Here is a 20,327-nt window from a genome sequence, read left to right on the forward strand (position 1 = left end):
AGCAATAGCTGGCAAGTTTGTCAGAGACAGTTGACAAACTTAATTAAGTCTGAATGCTTGTTCTGAAAACCCAGGTCCACAACACTCGGTTCATGTTAGATATGTGCAGAGGTCGGCACTCCATCACCTAGCCATAGGTACTGAGCATTGATGGCAAGGAGAGAAGGGGGATGATTGACCTTGACATCTTTGCAGGGGGCCTTCATCACATAGAGACAGTTTGTGCCCCCAGACAGAGGAGGTGCTACACAAAAACACCTGAGAACCTTCCTCTCAGGACATGCCAGAACTGCCAGGACCCTTTATATCTGCACAGCCTGTGATGCTGATGCCTGCAGGTCCAAGCCAAGGACGGTGAGCATCCAGCTAGGTAGGATATTCTCTCAGGCTGCGTCCTCAACAGCTAGCTTCCTCCATTCCAACTATGGGCCACAGGACTGCATTTAGACATAATAGGAGGACAAGGAAGACAAAGATGTTTTCCTGCACATAGATGGCACATGTGACTTTTCATTACCAATATTCCAGCACTTTTGCAACACATTAATGTTCACTGGCATTCCTGAAATATATGCTCTAGTTTCTTTGTAGTTGTAGGACCTAGGGGAAGGTGTGAGCATCCTCTCTAGATATTCCCAGAATGAAAGCAGTTACAATTATCAAACATTGTCCGTTTCTCACAAACAGCTAACTCCTTGACTGCAGATAGCACCAGACATCAGGGAGCCTTGGACCATCAAAGTGCTGCTGTCAAATGGACACTACAATGAGGCTACAAGCAATGTTCCCAGATTGTGATAGGGGCTGTCCAGCAGGGCTGATCTACACCCGATGAGTGAGAGAATGCAATCAGACATGATTCTGTATATCCCCCCATTCTATCTTTCAGCTTCCATTAAAGGAACATACTAACATTCAAGGCTGGCAAATGTATATGGGAAATTCACATCTCTATGTTCACGCATAGCTCAGTGCCTGCTTAAAGAAGCTGCACAAAGGGTTGCCTCTCTCATATCAAATGCTTCCCCACAGGATGCTCAAGCATTTCAGCACAACATACTGTTCTATGCAAACTCTGAAACACTGAAGACCAACTGATGATGGAGGAGTGAAAAGGAAATTCTGAACAATTGCTCACAACTGGCTGCCAATCATGAAGAGCTCCACTACACAGCACTCAGATTCCATGTGCTGTCAGAAGCCTTCAAAACCATATGACATCAGGGCTAACAAAAAAAAATTGCTGGAAAAGCTCAGCTGGTCTGGCAGCATCGGCGAAGGAAAGAACAGAGTTGATGTTTGGGGTCCAGTGACCCTTTCTCAGAACTGATCGTGGCTACTGACGTTTTCCCAGCTACCATCAGTTCTGAGGAAGGGTCACTGGACCCAAAACGTTAGCTCTGTTTTTATCTTTGCAGATGCTGCAAGACCCACTGGGATTTTTCCAGCAAATTTATTTTTGTTCCTGATTTACAGCATCTGTAGTTCTTTTGGTTTTTATTTGACATCAGTGCTATATCATGTTACTGCCCAGTTTCACTGACTTGTACTGTCTCCTGAACAATAAGAAGGGCCTGTAAAGTGCAAATTATTTTTGTAAGATCAGCTGAAGATACTACGCATAGAATCATATGGATAACAAAACATTTATTTGTCAACTAAAAAGTTCAATGGAGTGCAGAAATAAATAGGTCCATATATACTATAGAGTGACTAAGGTGTAAAAGAAAGTTGAAAGGCAGTTCATTCCTCCTGGACGTGGGTCTCAGTAAGGTTCTGTCCAGTCTCTCACCAGATAGGTCTATCAAGGACTCGTGCATGTTCACATCCTCATTTGCAGAGGATTATTCTTGACCTCCCATTTAATCTACATTCAGGACATTCCCCCTTTGGGCTCCAGTTATAAACGGCACAGCATGCCAAGATGAAGTGACACAGCCTTTGTGTTGCTATTGCAAGACCTTATCAGAAGAGCTCAAGTATCTGAACCTCATCTAAAGGAAGCTTCTAGTTTGTGCCACTATGGCCCAGTAAAAACACTGGCAGCATTATATCACCATTCTGGGTCAGTTGGAGGGTTTTGGAAAGTTTCATCAGTCACAAATGGAGGGGTAGCATTTGTGTCCCAACTGCTATCCCTATATTGCCCTTGGAAGTAAGCAGGGACTAGAGAAATCTCCATAAGTCCAGAAGGTATAGAGGCAGAAGCCAATCAGCCCACAGAGACTGCTCCATCCTTGAACGAGATCATTGCTGATATGATAATCCTCAACTCCACTTTTCCATCTTTCCCTCTCCCCTGACTGATTAAAAACCTGTCTATCTTAGTCTTGAATATAGTTAATAATCCAGCCTCTATAGCCCTCTATGCCACTGATTCACATTGCACTGAGAAGAAATTCCTCGTTATTTCTGTCTTAAATGGGAGACACCCTTCTCTTAGGTTTTGACCTCTGGTCCTAGACTGTCCTGCAACGGGAAACAACCTTTCTGCACCTTCCCTACAAAGTCCCTTACAAATCTTCTTTTTTCAATAAGGTCACCTCTCATTCTTGTAAACTCCAATCAGCACAGATTCTTGTATGTATTTGACATGGCAGGTCTGAAGATATCATGCACACATCTCCAGAATCTGTGACAGATGACCTGGATACAGTGGAAGCCTTCTCAGTTGATGAACTCTGCACGTTGATGATAAGGGGCATTTATACCACTATGATGCAATCAGTAGCACCCTGAATCTGGGAAAAGCCAGCAATGTGGGAGAATTCCACAGTCCAGGCTGCTCAACTTTCCTCATCACTGGGAAGGATATAAACTAGTACAAATTGTGGAAAATGTCATGTGTCTTGCCGGATGTATTTTTGGACAGAGGATTGGAAGATATTCACTGGCATAAAAAATTCAGCATTACTGTTATCTTAACAACTTCTGGGTGGGATGGCCACCCATTCCTTCTGAGTACAAATCCTGCTCTAACCAGAGATACAGTTTGGTAATAATGATTGGGGCTTCCTTAGGGTGGCATGGTGGTTCAGTCGTTAGCATTGCTGCCTCACAGTGCCACAGACCAGGGTTTGATTCCACCCTTGGGCGACTATTTGTATGAAGTTTGCAAGTTCTCCCAGTGTCTGGATAGGTTTTCTCCAGATACTCCGCTTTCCTCCCACAGTCCAAAGACATGCAGGCTAGATGAACTGGCTATGCTAAAGTGCCCATTTTGTCTAGAGATGCGCAGGTTAGGTGCATTTACCATGGAAAATTCAGGGTTACGAGGATAGGGTAGGGACGTGGGATGCTCTTTGGAGAGTCAATGTGAGCTCAATGGGCTGAATGGCCTGTGTCCATACTGTAAAGATTCCATGAATCTAGTCTGCAAGTCATTGTGCTTCAAGAAAATAGAGATCATGAGGCTAGTATATTCACGATCAGGTCATTTTCCTCCACTACCTTGGGGGGAATCTTCCCTTGCTACTTCTCTCTCTAGGGTGCAGCAGCACTGGAGGTTCCTTCTATTTGCTATCTTCTTTAATGGCAATGTCTTATGGTCAGCAAACCCACAAGGCAATCTCCAAACACTAGTTCTATCTCAGATGAATGAATGCATAGTCTGTTAGAAATGCTTTAAATAGCATTACTGATTACTCACATCAATCTAAATTAAATAACAAGATAGCCTCACGCAATGTGTTATGGAAGCTTTATCAATGCAAGGAGGCCAATGCCATGTGACAAGATGGAACCCTGTGCTCTATAACCTTATACAGATGTATATTGCAGCTCCAAAGCACCAATGTAACATGAGTTGAATTAAATGCTGGCAGTTCTCCACTATAATAGAACCCCTCCAAAAAAGAACTTGCTTTAACATCACTGAGCATGCAATCTGATACTTCATTGGGTGTGGAATTTAGCAGCTCCAATGCATTGTCTTCCAGTGTCTGATATGAAAAACAATGCAGAAAAGGCCAAGCAGCTGAGGCTTTTAGCATGATTCTGCATAGCTTTGTACATCTGATATGACGAGGTATTACATACATTACAATGTATGTAATGGTCACGATACAGATTGCATGATATATGATTAATACAATCAGGGCTGTACATGCAAATCATTGTTCTCTGTCCCAGAAGAGAAAAACAATAACTTATTCTGCTCAATATGTATGCATTGGCAGCTGTTTTATCTCCTTATGGCACTTGCATTGAGTTTGTTGTGAAGATGGCAAGGTTTCAGCTTTCTCTCCTTGTCAGTGAGGTACAGGTTCTATCTGAGACTAAAGTGAATCCCCTCCAGCCATCATGTTCCCGCAGTGTTCCTATCCCTGATGATCTTTCAGCATAATCTGTTTTCATTCAGCTCCTTCATATCACTGTTAATTTTACCCTTTTACTCCCTGAGCCCATGGCTCTGAGAATAGTCATGCTCTTATTGGCCACTGAATTTCCTCATACTGAGGTTATGGTGACTGTAAATTGTGTGAATGTCCGACCACAGATTACAGTCTTTTCCTATGCTGTACGAGATCACTATCTGAACAATTTCTATCTGCACTTCCCCTTTCATCATCTCTCAGTAATATAGTTGAATGAACCTCAACCCCAAACTTGCACTTTCACCAGGATTGCACAGACCGCCCCAGACAGAATATTAATACCCAAACCACCAGACTGACTTGGGACAACAGCCAAACTGATCCAGCCCCCAAATGGATATCTCCATACCACTCTGTCTGATATTATCCTTAAACTGGATATACTAGACCTGTAGGATTGATTGTGGTCCAATCCTCCAACTGCCAGGATACTGATCCCCAGATTGCTGTCAGCCAAGTCCCTGGACAAAGATCAGGAGCCCCCTGACTGACTATAGTTGAGTCAAAGTGACTGCCCTTGAAATCAAGGCTGCATTTGACTGAGTGTGACACTGGTGGTGACCAAAACCAGAGTCAATGGGAACCAGGAGGAAAACTTTTCATTGGTTGGAGTAATACTTGACACAAAGGAAGTCGTTTACGGTGGTTGGAGGTCAGTCATCTCGGTTCCAACTCTCTGCAAGAGTCCTTCAGGGTAATATCCTAGGCCAACCATCTTCAGCTACTTCAGTGTCCTTCTCTGCATCATAAGATCAGAAGTGTTCGCTGAAGATTACACAGTATTCAGCATCATTCATGATTCCTCAGATACTGAAGCAATCCGTGTTCAAATGTAGCAAAACCTGGATAATATCCGGGCTTGGTCTTTAAAGTGGCAAGTCACACTTGTGCCGCAGAACTGCCAGGCAATGAACATCTCTAATAAAAGGCAGCCTAACCATCGTCTCTGATAGTCAATGGTATCACCATACATAATCCCTCGCTATCAATCCTAGGGTGTTACCATTGTTACCAGAAACTGAACTGTACTAGGCACATAAACACAGTAAAAACGCAAGCCGTTCAGAGGCTAGGAATCCTGCAACAAATAGCTCACCTCCTGACTGCCCAAAGTCTGTCCACCATCTTCAAGGTATAAATCAGATTGTGATGGAATATTTCCTACATGCTTGGGTGAGTGCAACTCCAACACTCAAGAAGCTTGACACGATTGAGGACAAAGCAGCCCACTTGATTACCACCACAGGCACAAATATCCACTCTCTCCACCACAAATGCTTCGGAGCAGCAGTGTGTACTATATACAAGATACACTGCAGCAATTCACTAAGGCTCCTTAGGCAGTACCACTACCATCTAGAAGAACAAGGCCAGCATATACATGGGAATACCACCACCTGCAAATTCCCTTTCAAGCCACTCACCATCCTGACTTGGAATTGTACAGCCATTCCTTCAGTTTGATGAGTCGAAATCCTTGAATTCCCTCTCTTTCAGCATTGTAAGTCTACCTACAGCACATAAACTACAGCAGTTCAAGAAGGCAGCTCACTACCTATTTCTCAAGAGCAACTGGGATGGCCATTAAATGCTGACCCAGCCAGTGGCACCCACATCCTGTTTTTAAAACACTTCTTTCAGACCAGCGAGGATTGGCCCCTTCTGACTTTCAAACATGTCTATTAACTTGAATCACATACTTTGTGTTTGCTGCAAAAGCTGTTGTCACACGATGTAGGTATGAGATTGACGTAGCACGGTGCCATACAGCAACATATCCACTCCCTGCTGAAGTGTTCAATGCTCTGAATAGTGACAACCTACATGCCTCTTTGTCTGCACTAAACAGAAATATAAGCCAGAGAAACTGGTGCTTTTATGTTATAGCTGACGATCCTGTGCGCTAAATACAATGGAAGCCAACAGAAGCTGGCCAAAGTCAAGCACAAGTAAGTGAGCACTAAGAAAGCAAGAGGCATCCTTTAAAGACACATGACATAAGTGTGTGTCCCTGCAGCCAAAACAATCTCACAAAAGAACGCAAGACATCAGTATCCATAAGTTTCAAAGTGAAGTTCTGAATGGCTGAACTGGTGTGAAAGTTGTTTCAAAAGCAGCCAAGATGATGTGGTGAGGCTTATATTTCAGCGGTACACAGTTGCATAGAGGAAAGATGGAACAGGATGTGTCAAAGGAGCTTGCAGGGAAATTGTGGTGATGGTGCAACTGAATAAGGCTTGGAGAAGCAAATAGTGAGCTAACTTTCGTGTTGGGATTTGACAAAGCCTAGTTACTCAGGAAATTGGGGAGCTGCAGTGAAATCAGCTGAGATTAGCCATTAATGAGGTGCAAGTATTTGGAAATAAGATGGTTGTTGCTCATGAGTGAATTCCAGAATTGCTGCTTAAACTTTAAGGGAAAAATTAGTAATTTATTTTCTCAACATCATGAATCTGATTTTTCTATTCTCACAATATTTTCCAAAATGTCTTGGCATTGCCCATGCTGCTCAAGGCCTGGGTATGTCCCACCTTCTAGGTTTGTTAGTAATCCATAAATACGCTAAACATTGTTAAGTTTGAGAAGTGATGGAAGACAAAAATACGTGCTATAAACACAATTATGAATAAATAAATTTAGTAATGAAATAGGGAAAAGTATGATGCAAAACAGTTGGAATTATGATGTAAGATGAGACAGGTTTCATAGACGTTACAAAAAGATTTTGATGATTGTGGTGGTTAAGTGGTATTTCAGAAAAGCAGTGCATGGAGGGTGTTGCATTTGGTGAAAATCTGAGGAATATTTTCATATCCCTTTATTTTATGATTATTAAACACCATGAGCAGAGACTGCAAAAAATGACAGCATGTGTTTATAACAAATTAACATCACAATGATACTGACCTGAACCAACAAATGTCCTGAGCTGCAAAGATATGTGTCACTTGTTCTGTTGAAATCATTGATCTCCTTCATTAATCGCACTAAAGTCTCAACTAAACCTTTGTTGAGTAGGTCTTTGAGTAGAATCATATTTCCAGAAAGGAACTTGATTGTTCCCATACAGTATATAAAAGCATCAATGTTACCAAATGGATCTGTAAAACTGAAGACCTCCATCAAGCAATCTGCAGAGAATACACTCTTTATTAATCTTATTAAATTGGTACAAATGATTAAAGTTATTTAACCAATATCTAACTTATATTTTCTTCACAAATGTCTTAAATAAGTCAAAAATCTAATATATACTTGTTATAGCATATCGTGGTGCTCTTGGCTAAGTATCCTCCAAGCTGTGTAATAAATATTAGAGTCCTTAGAATTATTTATTTTGAATATTTTAAAATATATATTTGAAAGAAAGTGAAAATAGAATTACTGAAATATTATTTGGCAAATCTTGCAAAAACAGGAACGTCATAATGACACTTTATAAAGTTCAGGTTAGGCACCAAACCTTCAACATCCAGCTACATCCTGGTAAATCTCTTCTGATCCCTCTCCAGCTTGATAATATCCTAACTAGAAACTGGGCCACCAGAAGCGGATATAGTATTCCAGAACAGCCCTCACCAATGTCCTGTACAAAATCAACATATTATCCCAACTCCTAAACTCAAATGACTAAGCGATGAAGGCAAGTATGCCAAACCCCTTTTTAACTATCCTGTCTATATGTGATGCAAACTTTAAAGAATTATGTAGCTGCACAGCTAGGTCCCTCTGTTCCACAACACTACCCAAGGCCCTAAAATTAATTGTATAAGCCCTACCTTGGTTTGTTGTACCAAAATGCAACATCTCACATTTATCCAGATTGAACTCCATCTGCTATTTTTCAGCCCACTGACCCATCTGACGCTTTGTAATCTTAAAAAACCTTCTTCACTGTCGACAATGCTACCACTATTGGTGTCATCTGCAAACTTACTAACCATGTCTTCTATATTCTCATCCAAATCATTTATATCAATGACAAACGAAAGAAGACCCAAACTGATGCCTGTGGAACACCGCTGGTCACAGGGCTCTAGTCCTAAAAGCAACCCTTCATTGTTGCTTTCTGTCTCCTGCCATACAGTCAATTATGTATCCAACTGGCAAGTTCACCCTGAATCCCATATGACCTAACTTTATTGAATTGTCTACCATGTGGAACCTTGTCAAAGGCTTTACTAAAATCCAAATAAACAATGTCTACTATTTTGTCATCAACAACCTTATTGATAACTTCCTCAAAAAGTGCAATCAACTTTGTGAGACACAATTTTCCTCTCACAAAACCAGGCTGACTATCCCTAACTAATTTTTGTGTCTCCAAATGTCCATAATTCCCATTTTCTATAATCACCTCCAACAATTTACCCACAACCGAAGTCAGACTTGCAGGTCCATTGTTCTCTGGTTTCTCCTTACAATCTTTCTAACTGAGGATTCCAATACCTTAGCCACTGTTAATACAACTGGCATGTAGTTTCTAGAACTGTCCTGACACCCTTTTCTGAAATTGGATGTCACATGTTCAATTTTCAGTCCTGACACCAACACTTCCTCCATATCTATGGAAAATTCAAAGATTAAGGCAAGCCCTTCTGCTACCTCCACACCTATTTTCTTTAGGACCTTAGGATGCAAATAATCTAAACCAGGTTACCTAGTCCCTTTAGGCATAGCAGCCTTTGCAACACCTCCTTTCTTTCAACTCTCACATGCTCCATTGTCTATGCTATCTCTGATTCTACTGACATTTGGTCAGATTCTTCTTCCTCAGTAAATACCAATACAAAAGACCCATTAAGTACTCTAGCTTTGCCTGCGCCTTTTACTTCTTTCTCCCTTATAGGACTCAGCCCATCTCTTTGTACCTGTCTACTACTTACCCACCGGCAGAAGATTTATCAGTTCCCTTTCACATTGACCACCATTCTATTTTTACAATCTCTCTTTGCCAAATGTACTTTCCTCTTCACCTGTTCACTCAACCTACTCTATTTTGCCAGGTTTCACTCTGAAGAATTCACATCGTACACCTTTGTTTTTTGCTTCATCATGATCACTATCACTGTTATTTTCCAAGACGCCCATTTTGGCAGGGATTTTTGAGACTTTATCTTTCACTATTGTTGGAATGTACTTAGCCTGTATGTAAAGTATATCTTTCCTAAGAGTCACCCACTCATTGTCCATTACATTTTTTTTGTCAGTCTCGAGTTCAATTTTAAACAGACCAGAATCCTTCTCATCACAAAAGCACTGAGAATCAAAGGATACCATTATTCTTTGATGTGTGTGAATGAGCACCAGAGAATGTTACTATCTTTTTCTTTTTTTTTAATTCACTCGTGGGACATATGTGTCACTGGCTGGCCAATATTTATCGCCTGCCCATAGTTGCCTTTGAGAGGTAGTGAAGAACTGACTTTTTGAACTGCTGCAGTCCACATGTTGTTGGTTGACCTACAAAGTCCTTTGGGTGGGAATTTCAGGATTTTGACCCAGTGACAGTGAAGGAATGATGATATATTTCCAAGTCAGGAAGGTGAGTGCTTGATAACACTGTTGATGACACATTCCATCACTTCACTGATGATTGACAGTAGACTGATGGGGCAGTAAATGGTCAAGTTTGATTTGTTCTGCTTTTTGTGTACAGGATGTATCTGGACAATTTTCAGTATTATTGGGTAGATGCCAGTGGATATTGGAGTGGCACATTCTGGAGCACAAGTCTTCAGTACTATTATTGTGATAACGTTTCCATGCATCTGCTGCCATTTGCCTTCTATATGGAAGTGGTCATGGGTCTGGAAGGTGCTGTCTAAGATATTTGATGAACTTCAGCAGTGTATCTTGTAGATAGTACATACTGCTCCTTCAAAGCGTTGGTAGTGGATGGAGAGGGCGATTGTGAATGTGGTGCCAGCCAAGCAAGCTGCTTTATCCTGGATGGCAAGCTTCTTGAATATTGTTGCAGCTATACCCATCTGGGGAAGTGGGATCTATTCCACCACACACCTGAACCATGCCTTATAGATGGTGGACAAGCTCTGGGGATTCAGGAGATGAGTTTCTTATCACAATATTCCTAGCCTCTGATCTGATGTTGTAGCCACTGTGTTTATGTGGCATATCCAGTTGAGTTTCTGATGGTAATCCCAAGGATGCTGATAGTAGGCGATTCAGTGTTCAATAGTGGTAACACTATTGAATATCAAGGGGCAGTGGTTAGATTGTCTGTTATTGGAGATAGTCATTGCCTAGCATTTGTGTGGCACAACTATTATTTATCACGTATCTGGATATTGTCCAGATCCTGCTGAATTTGAACTTGCACTGCTTCAGTATCTGGGGCGTCACGAATGATGCTGAACATTGTGCAAACATCAGCGAAAATCCCCACTTCTGGCCTTATGATGGAGGGAAGGTCATTGATGAAGCAGCCAAAGATGGTTGGTGTAGGTCACTGCCTTGAGGAACTCCTGTAGAAATCTCCTGCAATTGAGATTACCAACTTCCAATAATCAAAACCATCTTCTTATGTGCCGCGTATGACTTTAACCAGCAGAGAGTTTGCCTCCTGATAGCCATTGATTCCAATTTTGCTAGGGCTCCTTGATGCCACTCTCAATTGAATGTGGCCTTGATGTCAACGGCTGCCACTCTCACCCTACCTTTCCAATTCAGCACTTTTTCGAACCAAGACAGTAATGAGGTCAGCAGCTGACTGGTCCTGTGGAACCCAAACTGGGTACCACTAAGCAGGTTATTATTTCTGAGCGGGTGCTGCTTTACTGCACTGTTCATGACACCCTCTGCTACTTCACTAATTTTCCAGAGGAAACTGATGGGGTAGTAATTGGCCAGGTTGGATTTGACCTGCTTTCTGTGTACAGGACATACCTGGGTAATTTTTCACATTGTCAGGTAGAAGCCAATGTTGTAACTGTACTGGAGCATCTTGGATAGTGGATTTGCATGTTCAGTAAAAGAGACCGGACTATTACCGGAATGTTGTCAGGGCCCATAGCCTTTGTAGTATCCAGAACGTTCAACAATTCTTTGATATCATGTGGAGTAAATTTAATTGGTTGAAAACTGGTATCTGTAATGCTTGGGCCCACTGGAGCAGGCCTGAGATGGATCATCCGCTTAGCACCTTTAGCTGAAGATTGCCGAGAATGCTTCAGCCTTATCTTTTGCATTGATGTATTGGGCTCTTCCATTATTGTGGTTGGAGATACTTGTGCAGCCACTTCCTCTTCCAGTGAGCTGTTTAATTCTCCAACACCATTCATGACTGATGTGACAGGACTGGAGAAGTTAGATCTGATCCATTGGTCGTGGGATCCCTTAGTGCTATCTATCACGTGTTGTTTGTGCTGTTTGGCATGTCAAGTGGCCCCGCCTGGTAGCTTCACCATGTCGACATCTCATTTCTACAACCTGGTGCTGCTCCTGACATGCCATCCTTTACTCTCCAATGAACCAGGGTCGATCCTCCTGGCTTAGTGGTAATGGTTGAGTGGGAGATATGCCAGGCCATGGGGCTGTAGATTATGTTGAAGTGCAATTCTGCTGTTGTTGATGTCCCACACTGCCTCATGGATTTCCAGTCTTGAATTGCTTGATCTGTTCAGAATCTGTCCCATTTAGCATGGATGATAGTGCCACACAACGCAATTGATCTTACACCAAAGAGTTCACTATTTTTAATACTATCCATAACTGGAACACTAAGTGTTCAATTTAATATACATTTTTCTGGTTAGCATGAACAAGCAAAATGAATAAAAAGCAAATTTCAATCTGTGGTTTTTAATTCTTGGTTTGCTTTCTATAAGAATCCTTCAGTTTGATTAGCTAATCAGCCTGCTTGATGATTTCATAGTTGACAGATCCCAGAATCCCTGCTGGTGTCACAGATTAAATGCTAGGATTGGATGGGAGAATCAGATGTCTCTACATTTTTGGCAGTTTTATTCAAGCTGTGCAGCATAGTGTGAAATCTGTTCATTACTCCACACGAATGTATTCTCCTGTAATTTCCTCAGAGTTCTCGCCATTGACCACTTTAACCTTGGTGGAGTGTCATTGGATCCCTAATTGTATAGTGTGCTGTTAAAGTCCCTATAATTACATATTGATATAGTATAACCATAAAAGATATAACCGGTTTATGTCAGTTAATTTTCCATACAAACAAATGGTTCTAATCCTTTTTACCCACAGTGTTCTCATAGGACTTTAATCTCACTTTTTAATCCATCCATTCAATCCAATTGAGTGTTAATATCTGTCAGGAACTTCAACAGAACTGGTCTGCTTCACTGCAGTAAGTTTCCTAAAAGTGCAGCAGACCCTGCCACCTAACTTTTAACTTTGACTACTGCCTTGGCCACGTTTTCAAGACTTTCCTCCCTAAACGTCTCAACCTTTCCACTTCCCTCACTTTCCTAAATTCCCACTCTTTGATCTAGCTTTTGATCACCCATTCCAATGTCTCTATGTTAAAAAAAATGGCTGTGAAGAGCTTTAGAATATTTTCCTATGTTAAAGCTGTAATGTAAAAGTGAGCTGTTGTGCTCTATTACTGATTTACAAATTCCCCCGGCATTAATTATTGTATATCTAGTTTTATGATAATTAAAATACATTTAAACTGCAAAATTCTCCCTAATACACATATTGAAATTGTATTTGATATTAGGATTTTGAGGGTTGATGGCAATATTGAGGCTTAGAATTATTTTTAACAAGAGAAAATATCAAATTATGTTGCTGGTTCATGTTCAAATTGCAATATTGTTACACATTATTCAAACAAGTTCACTGGTGATACTAAACCACACAAAGAAATAACTGAAAATGAAAGATGAACAGGCTGCATCAAATGTTCCATGAACTTAAAAAAAACAATTAATGTGAGACTACTTTTCAAAATGACTGATAGCATTCAATAGTATAACAATATTATGAAACATTACAGTATGACATACTCCATCATAATACTTCTATTTTTCAATATTTCACAATTTTAATATTTTTAGGAAGTTTAACTTACCCAAAATGTTATCAGTTTGGAATAGAACATCATTATTCTCACTCCTACTAATTTTGAACATCAATTTACAGATGTTAAGAAGATTTCTGCCACTTACTTTCAGCTAGAAACAAAAGAAATGACAAAAAGGCAACTAAATACAAAAATAAAATTTTTCATTGTAATACCCTATGAATATTCCTGAAGTTAACAATTACAAGTTTTTAATAATGTCATCACAATCACAAATTGTTTGTGGGCATCAGCACATATTAAAGACTTCAGAGCACATGCAGTAGACAATCAAAAGTACAATCAGAAAAAGTGGCCCAAGCTGTCTGGCAGCAGAGTTAACACTGAACATTCAGCTTTTGCTTCTACTAAACAGTAATGTGCTGAATTAATGATAATATTTTTATTAATTATGTCAGTTTTGATGTTTAATATAAATTTGATATATACTTACTTACTAACAAAATAATATCCTAGATTTTTTGATTGACAAAGTAGTATCAGTCCTTGCTATCAGAGTCTTAGAGTCATACCACATGGAAAGAGACCCTTTGATCCAACCAATCCATGCCAAACATCATTCCAAACTGAAATAGTCCCACCTGCCTGCTTCTGGCCCATAGCCCTCCAAACCTTTCCTATTCATGTACTTATCCAAATGTCTTTTAAATGTTGTACTTGGGCCTATAAATACCATTTCCTCGGGAAGTTCATTCCACTCACGAACATTATCAAATAATAAATCAGATTATAAGTCTGTTGACTGCACATGTGAAACTAAACATGGGAATCACGTCCAACTTGTCCTGCTTCTCTAGAATATTCAATATACTTTCAGCTAGAAAGATTCTATTGAATTGTGTGGAACATAATGAAGCTATTGTACTTAAAGTGATTGATAACTGCTGAGCTTGCCAGGAATGTTAGCACTTGCTAATCCATTTATAAATGAGCAAATTTATAATACCATGATAAGGCTACTGGTTATTAAACTACCTGTCTGGCAATGAAAATTATTTTTTTCTCGTCTATTTGGAGGAGATAGGGATTATGAGGGGAAATGGATAGTGTAGTGGTGATGTCAAGGGATTAGTAAACCAGAGGCCCAAATTAATGCTGTGTGGATATGAATTCAAATCCTACTAAGGCAGTTGGTGGAATTTAAACACAATTCATTAAATCTGGATTTGAAAACTGGCTTCAATAATTTTTACCTGAGCTGGCCCACATGTGACTCTATACCACAGCAATGTGGCTGACTATTACCTGTTCTCTGAATTGGCCAAGTAAGCCATTTACTTTAAGGGCAATTACAGATGAACAAAAAATGCTGGCCTCTGCCAATGAGACCCATATCCCATGAAAGAATAATTGTGTTAAAACGTCTAATTCATTCAGCTTTTAATTATTGCTGGAAATTACAAATAATTAACAGACGTAGGTAACTTTTTTATCTTTAATAATTACATCTTTCTTTCTCTTTCCTTTTATCACTTTCTCTACATTGTCACCATTTAATTAAATATTCTAACTTATACTGTCAATTCATTCTTGATGTGCCAGATTCATGAGAATAGTCTAATAAATTGCTAATGCAGCTGACTGACAAAACCTGGACTCATCAATTCTGTCAAAAATGGAAATACACTTCAGCTGCTAAAACCTAAAAGCCTTGATTAGGAACACGGCTCCAGAACTCTATAAAAAGATCAAACTTACCGCCAGTATAATTTTAGCTAGCTGAATGTTGAGCTGATCTGAGCCAACATCCACCAGTCTATACAACGCTTTTAGAAGAACAGCTCTTCTTTTACACATTTTCCCCAACATGTTCCCCTCCTGCAACGCATGATAAAGGCTTGAACATGCTTTGCAGAGATGTTCTACATCGTTGCCTAATTAGAACAAAACAATTTTATTTTGCATTCATGTTCTGCAATTAGGAATGATTGGCTCTATATTTAATTCTCCTTATATTTTGAAGTCAATGTTTGCAATTACTTAATTCCTGGAACCGATCTTTATTTTGTTAAATAGCAAACCATTCTATGTTCTAACAGCAAGAGCTATGACAGACAATGTTGGTCCAGCAGAACACAGTGATCGAGTTACAAATGACAGTTATTTTGCCTTTAACGTATACTCTAAGCTTCCAGTCTGACATATGACATTAATAAACTGTTTATATTTTTGAAAATGAGCCATTTTAAAATTAAGGCAGAGACACAGGTTCAGACAAAGAGGTGGGATTTCAGAGATTTAAAGGAAGTAGGGGAAGTGGAAAGGCAGAGGAGTTAATTAAGATAATTGAGGTGTGGGTACTAGGCCAATAATGGGGCAAAGGCCTTGGTGTGGGCAGATTAAACAAAATACCTAAGCCAGATAAATGATTTGGAGGAGAATGGAAGTTTGTAGGAAGTGCAAGATCATGGAGGGTTTAAGTATTGAGAATTTAAAAATATTAAATTTGATACATTGGATACTGGGAGATAATGTAGCTTAGTGAAGACAAAGGTGCTGGGTGAACAGAATTTGGCATACAATAGAACAATAAAAACAGAGATCTGTATGAGTTGAAGGCAGAAAATGAGAGGCTGGCCTAAACAGCATTGGAACAATGAATGTAGAGGTATAGAAGGGGTTTTTCAGACATAGCTGGCTGAGGTAAAGGTGGAGGTGGTGGTGGAGGTTGATGATGTAGTGAAGTTGGAAGTTAGCAATCATTGTGATGTAGAGGATATAAAGTGGAAAGCTTAGGTAGTAGCCAAATGATGCTATCATTGTGAACAAATTCAGCTAGATGTCAAGTTTTAAACTCTAATTTCAATTTAGCCTAAATGTTTGTCTTTAAAACTCAAAAGGTTTGGTTCTAACAGCATGGATTTACAAGTAATTATTTCAAAAACTGGAAGTGAATATTTCCAACAATTGCCTGTTATAGCTAAAATAAAACTTCTTGTTCATTAGTTCATTAGTTATGGGCACAAACCATTTGATGGGTATGAAAATTAACATTACCATTATGGTTTGCTAAATTGAAAGGCAGAAAAACTTATGAAGCAGAAAACTGAACCAATTAACATTACTCGCTCATTGTTGTTCAACAAAAAAACGAACTCTCTGGTTTTAAAAGAAGAACGCATTCCTCAAAGTGCCTACACATGGATTGTGTTAAACACCTGTGACAAAATAGCATTGTATTAACAGATACAATGAAATCCATTGTTCAAGAAATTCAAACATCCCAACTTTTTTTGGGTGGAGAAGCCACAGTTCTCAATATGCCCACACCCAGTTAGATAGAAGTGGGTAAGACATAAATTTTAAATGATTGCAGATTAAGAATCTGGACCTCCAGTGCTGCTCTTCCAATCACAATATTACCTGGGTGGTTTGTACACATCAGGTATGCAGGCAACATTGAGAAGAATTTAATGCCCACTAGTAGGTCGGATGTGTGGAAGAAGCAGTAAATCTGATGGGACGGTGTAGGATGGGGACCTGAAATTTAAGCTGTCGACTTGCGCAGGTTAATGGGTGGTCTTCCTGTCTGGACACTCATTCAATTTTTTAGGTGAGCAATTTGATCTAGTACAGAGATCTGGATGTCCTGGGACATGTATCATAACAAACAAAATGTGGGTACAGCAAGGAAGGTATAGGAAGGTAAAGCAAGGATTAGGAGGGTAAAAAGAATATTATTGTTTATTGAAAGAGAATACGGTATAAAGATATCTGCTACAATTTTGCAGGACTGGGTGAGACAACATCTGAAACATTTTGTGCAGTTCCTTACTTAACAAATGATACATTTGTATTAGAAGCAGTCCAGAACAAGGTTTAAGGGGATGTCTTAGCATGTATCTTAAATGTTGGTTGTGTCAGGCAGGTTGAATTGCATTCAATGAAACACCGATTGTTATGGTGCAGAAGGACACTATTCGGCCCATTGTCCCTGCACCAATTCTATTACCAGGGGTCAATCTCATTTTCCCCCAAATCCCTGCATAGCATTTCTATTCAAAAATTCATCTAATGTTCTCTTGAATTTTTCAAGACAATCAGATAGACAGGTTAGTGGAGTTGAGTTCACACTCAGCTCAGCTATGATCTTAGAAAATAGCAGAACAGGTTCAAAGATCCAAAGTGTCTATTCCTGCACTCAATTTATGTTTGTAAATATATATGTATACTAGTAATATCTTGAAAAATGATTACCTGGACATGGAAAAGAATCCAGACTGATTTATATGGCACTGAAGGCCAGGAGGAAATATGCCACAGTATGTAAACCAAGAGATCCTCTAGAATCAGTCTCCAAAGGGAGAAGTCAATTCCTGAAGTTTAGACTAGAGAACCTGACAGCAGTACCAGAAGACGTCTAATGAGCTTATACATAGAGTCAAAGTCAGTGAATGAATCTACACATGACATCTCATACACATCATCCTCTCATGCTGGTCAGTGTGCTGCATCCCTATCACTCAACCAGCAGCACTCTGTAGCACTAAGGAACAGTGTTCTCTTTGAGCTATGCAGACACACAGCAAGCAGTAATCTGGAAGATAGTGTGCAGGAAACAACAGGCCATCCATAACCCAACATTCCCTTTAAGATATGTACAAACAGCAATCTTAAAAGGGCTATTAAATGCAATAACCAATCTGCACACAGCATAAAGAAATGTGAGGAAACATTAGCTTGTTTGGTGCATATCCAAGTCTCCTCTTTCATTTTCCCAATGCTCCCACTTTCCAGTTTGGTGCCAATATTATTGCACTGCTATTACACAGGAACAGGAAGTACAAGAGATGTTACATCTAAAAGTAGATTTTATGTAAAACAGAATGAAGGTAGCTTGCAATGACCATCAATAGAAAATCTTACAAATTAAAAAATAAAACTACCCACCATTTTTTAAAGACTTAATTTTATCAAGAAGAGGCTGGATCTTTGTATTCCAGTACAGAATTTCTTCCTCAGTTTCATCTTCATATGTCCTTGATTCACCATTTGATTCTGAAAGAATAACCCAAAAATATACAAATGAGTAGATTTATCTGGCTTAGATTAATTTCCTGAGATAGGAGTTATCTCTTTATTTGTTAACTGAAGGGGTGTGTATTTAAGGGTGATTAATCTGCCATCCCCACCAGCAAGAAAATCTGCCAGATCATCAATGGAAAAATTTAGATATGCTGCTCATCTCCAATTACTCTTAAGAAGGTAATGGTGAGGCAACTTTTGAGTTGCTGCAGTCTTTGCTCTAACTGAGAGGCTTCCTAACGGGCAGTTGCTTTTCAGAAGGCTGCGGTTCTGATGCAACTTGTAGGTCAGACTGGGACAGAGCGACAGGTTTCTATCTCTAAAAGATTTAGTGCTAGCCTTTTATACCAATCAATGTTAGTTCATAGCTGTCATCGCCAAGACTAGCTTTTATTTCCAGATTTATTAATTAATTGAACTTAAATTCTTCCAGCTGCTATGTGGGATTTGAACCCATACCCCACAGCAGTAGCCTTGGCCAATAATGTCCATTAACATTACCATTCCCCCACTGTCTCCTGGTTGACTATCTCTTCATGGGGATGAGATGGCCTAGTGGTATTATCATTGGACTGTTAATCCAGAGACCCAGGTTAGGTTCTGGGGTCCGAGGTTTGAATTCTGTCATGGCAGATGGTGGAATTTGAATTTAATTTTTTAAAAATCTGGAATTAAGAGTCTAATGATGACCATGAATCCATTGTCGATTGTTGGGAAAAACCCATCTGGTTCACTAATGTCCTTTTAGGAAGTAAAGTTGCATTCTTACCTGGTCTGATCTACATGTGATTCCAGACTCACAGCAATGTTGTTGACTTTTAACTGCCCTCTGGGCAATTAGGGATGGACAATAAATGCTGCATAGCCAGCAACACACTTGTCCCGTGAATGAACAAAGAATCACGGTCATTATTCACAAGCATTGCTCGTCCAATATTGAGGCTGGAGTTGCAATTTAACCTAGAGGGATGGACGGGGCTGTGAAAAGCATTATGTTAAAGTCTGATTTGAACCATACCTGAGGAGCTCGTATGGACTTTAGGCATGAATGACCTCCAAAACAGTACAATCACGGCAGGCAGGCCCCCATGTTGATTTTCTCTTCTATAAAATGCACCACGTTGTTGTCTTGCTACTTACTGGCACTCTGACTAATATCCATTTTGGAGCACAGACTGTTTGCTAAACTTGCAATCTTTCTTATCAGTATGGTTCACCTACTCACTAGATCAAATTGTTCAGTTGTCAGAGTTGCCCTTAATCATGCAAGTCAATGGTAATATGGTCAGAATCTTCCCAACCGCTGAATGACATGGGAATGGCGAGTCAGTTGGGAAAATATAGTGAAAAAGGAAAAATTAGATGCTCAACTGAGAAGTAAAAGTCTGCTTTTAAGGTTTTAATGACAGGGCAAGAATCTTGATAAAGCAGTCTTTTGTATGTTTGATCATATCTTTATTACCTAATCATACTTCAGTTAAATGAGATTTGCTGGCTTTCCACTTGGCAGAGAGAAACTAAATATCTACATGAAATTCCCAAGATGACAATTGCGGTGGTATATAGCAGCTCCAGCTCATTAATTGTTCATCTGGGTCTCCACCTTGGCTTTCCCTAACCTCTCCAGGTATGCTCCAGTCAGGGATCTGGTCACTCATTGGTTTGATTGTCAAAGTTGGTTGGGGGCTGGCCACGATTAGACTGGGAGTCTGTTCAGTGAAAGTCAAGGCACGTTATCAGGGGCCACTGCAATGGTAGGCAAGTTCGGAATGTCAATTGTAAGAATTGGAGGCAGCATGCCGGGATGCAGCAGAAACTGTAATTGTGGCGTTGGTTCATCTCATAGG

General features: G+C 39.9%; 1 protein-coding gene across 3 annotated transcripts in view; it reads right to left on the reverse strand.

Annotated features, from left to right (window-relative positions):
* The window catches only part of armc2 (armadillo repeat containing 2), a 169,463-nt gene that overhangs the window by 86,584 nt on the left and 62,552 nt on the right, over positions 1-20,327 (reverse strand). For all 3 annotated transcript variants that reach the window (XM_048530320.2, XM_048530322.1, XM_059645236.1), the window contains 4 exons: positions 18,346-18,453; positions 15,154-15,329; positions 13,444-13,546; positions 7,284-7,507 (listed from right to left, as the gene is read on the reverse strand). In XM_048530320.2, coding sequence (XP_048386277.1) covers positions 7,284-7,507; positions 13,444-13,546; positions 15,154-15,329; positions 18,346-18,453 — 611 coding nt within the window. The remainder of the gene's footprint in view (positions 1-7,283; positions 7,508-13,443; positions 13,547-15,153; positions 15,330-18,345; positions 18,454-20,327) is intronic.

The sequence above is a fragment of the Stegostoma tigrinum genome, chromosome 4, assembly GCF_030684315.1.
Source record: "Stegostoma tigrinum isolate sSteTig4 chromosome 4, sSteTig4.hap1, whole genome shotgun sequence".
Classification (NCBI taxonomy): Eukaryota; Metazoa; Chordata; class Chondrichthyes; order Orectolobiformes; family Stegostomatidae; genus Stegostoma; species Stegostoma tigrinum.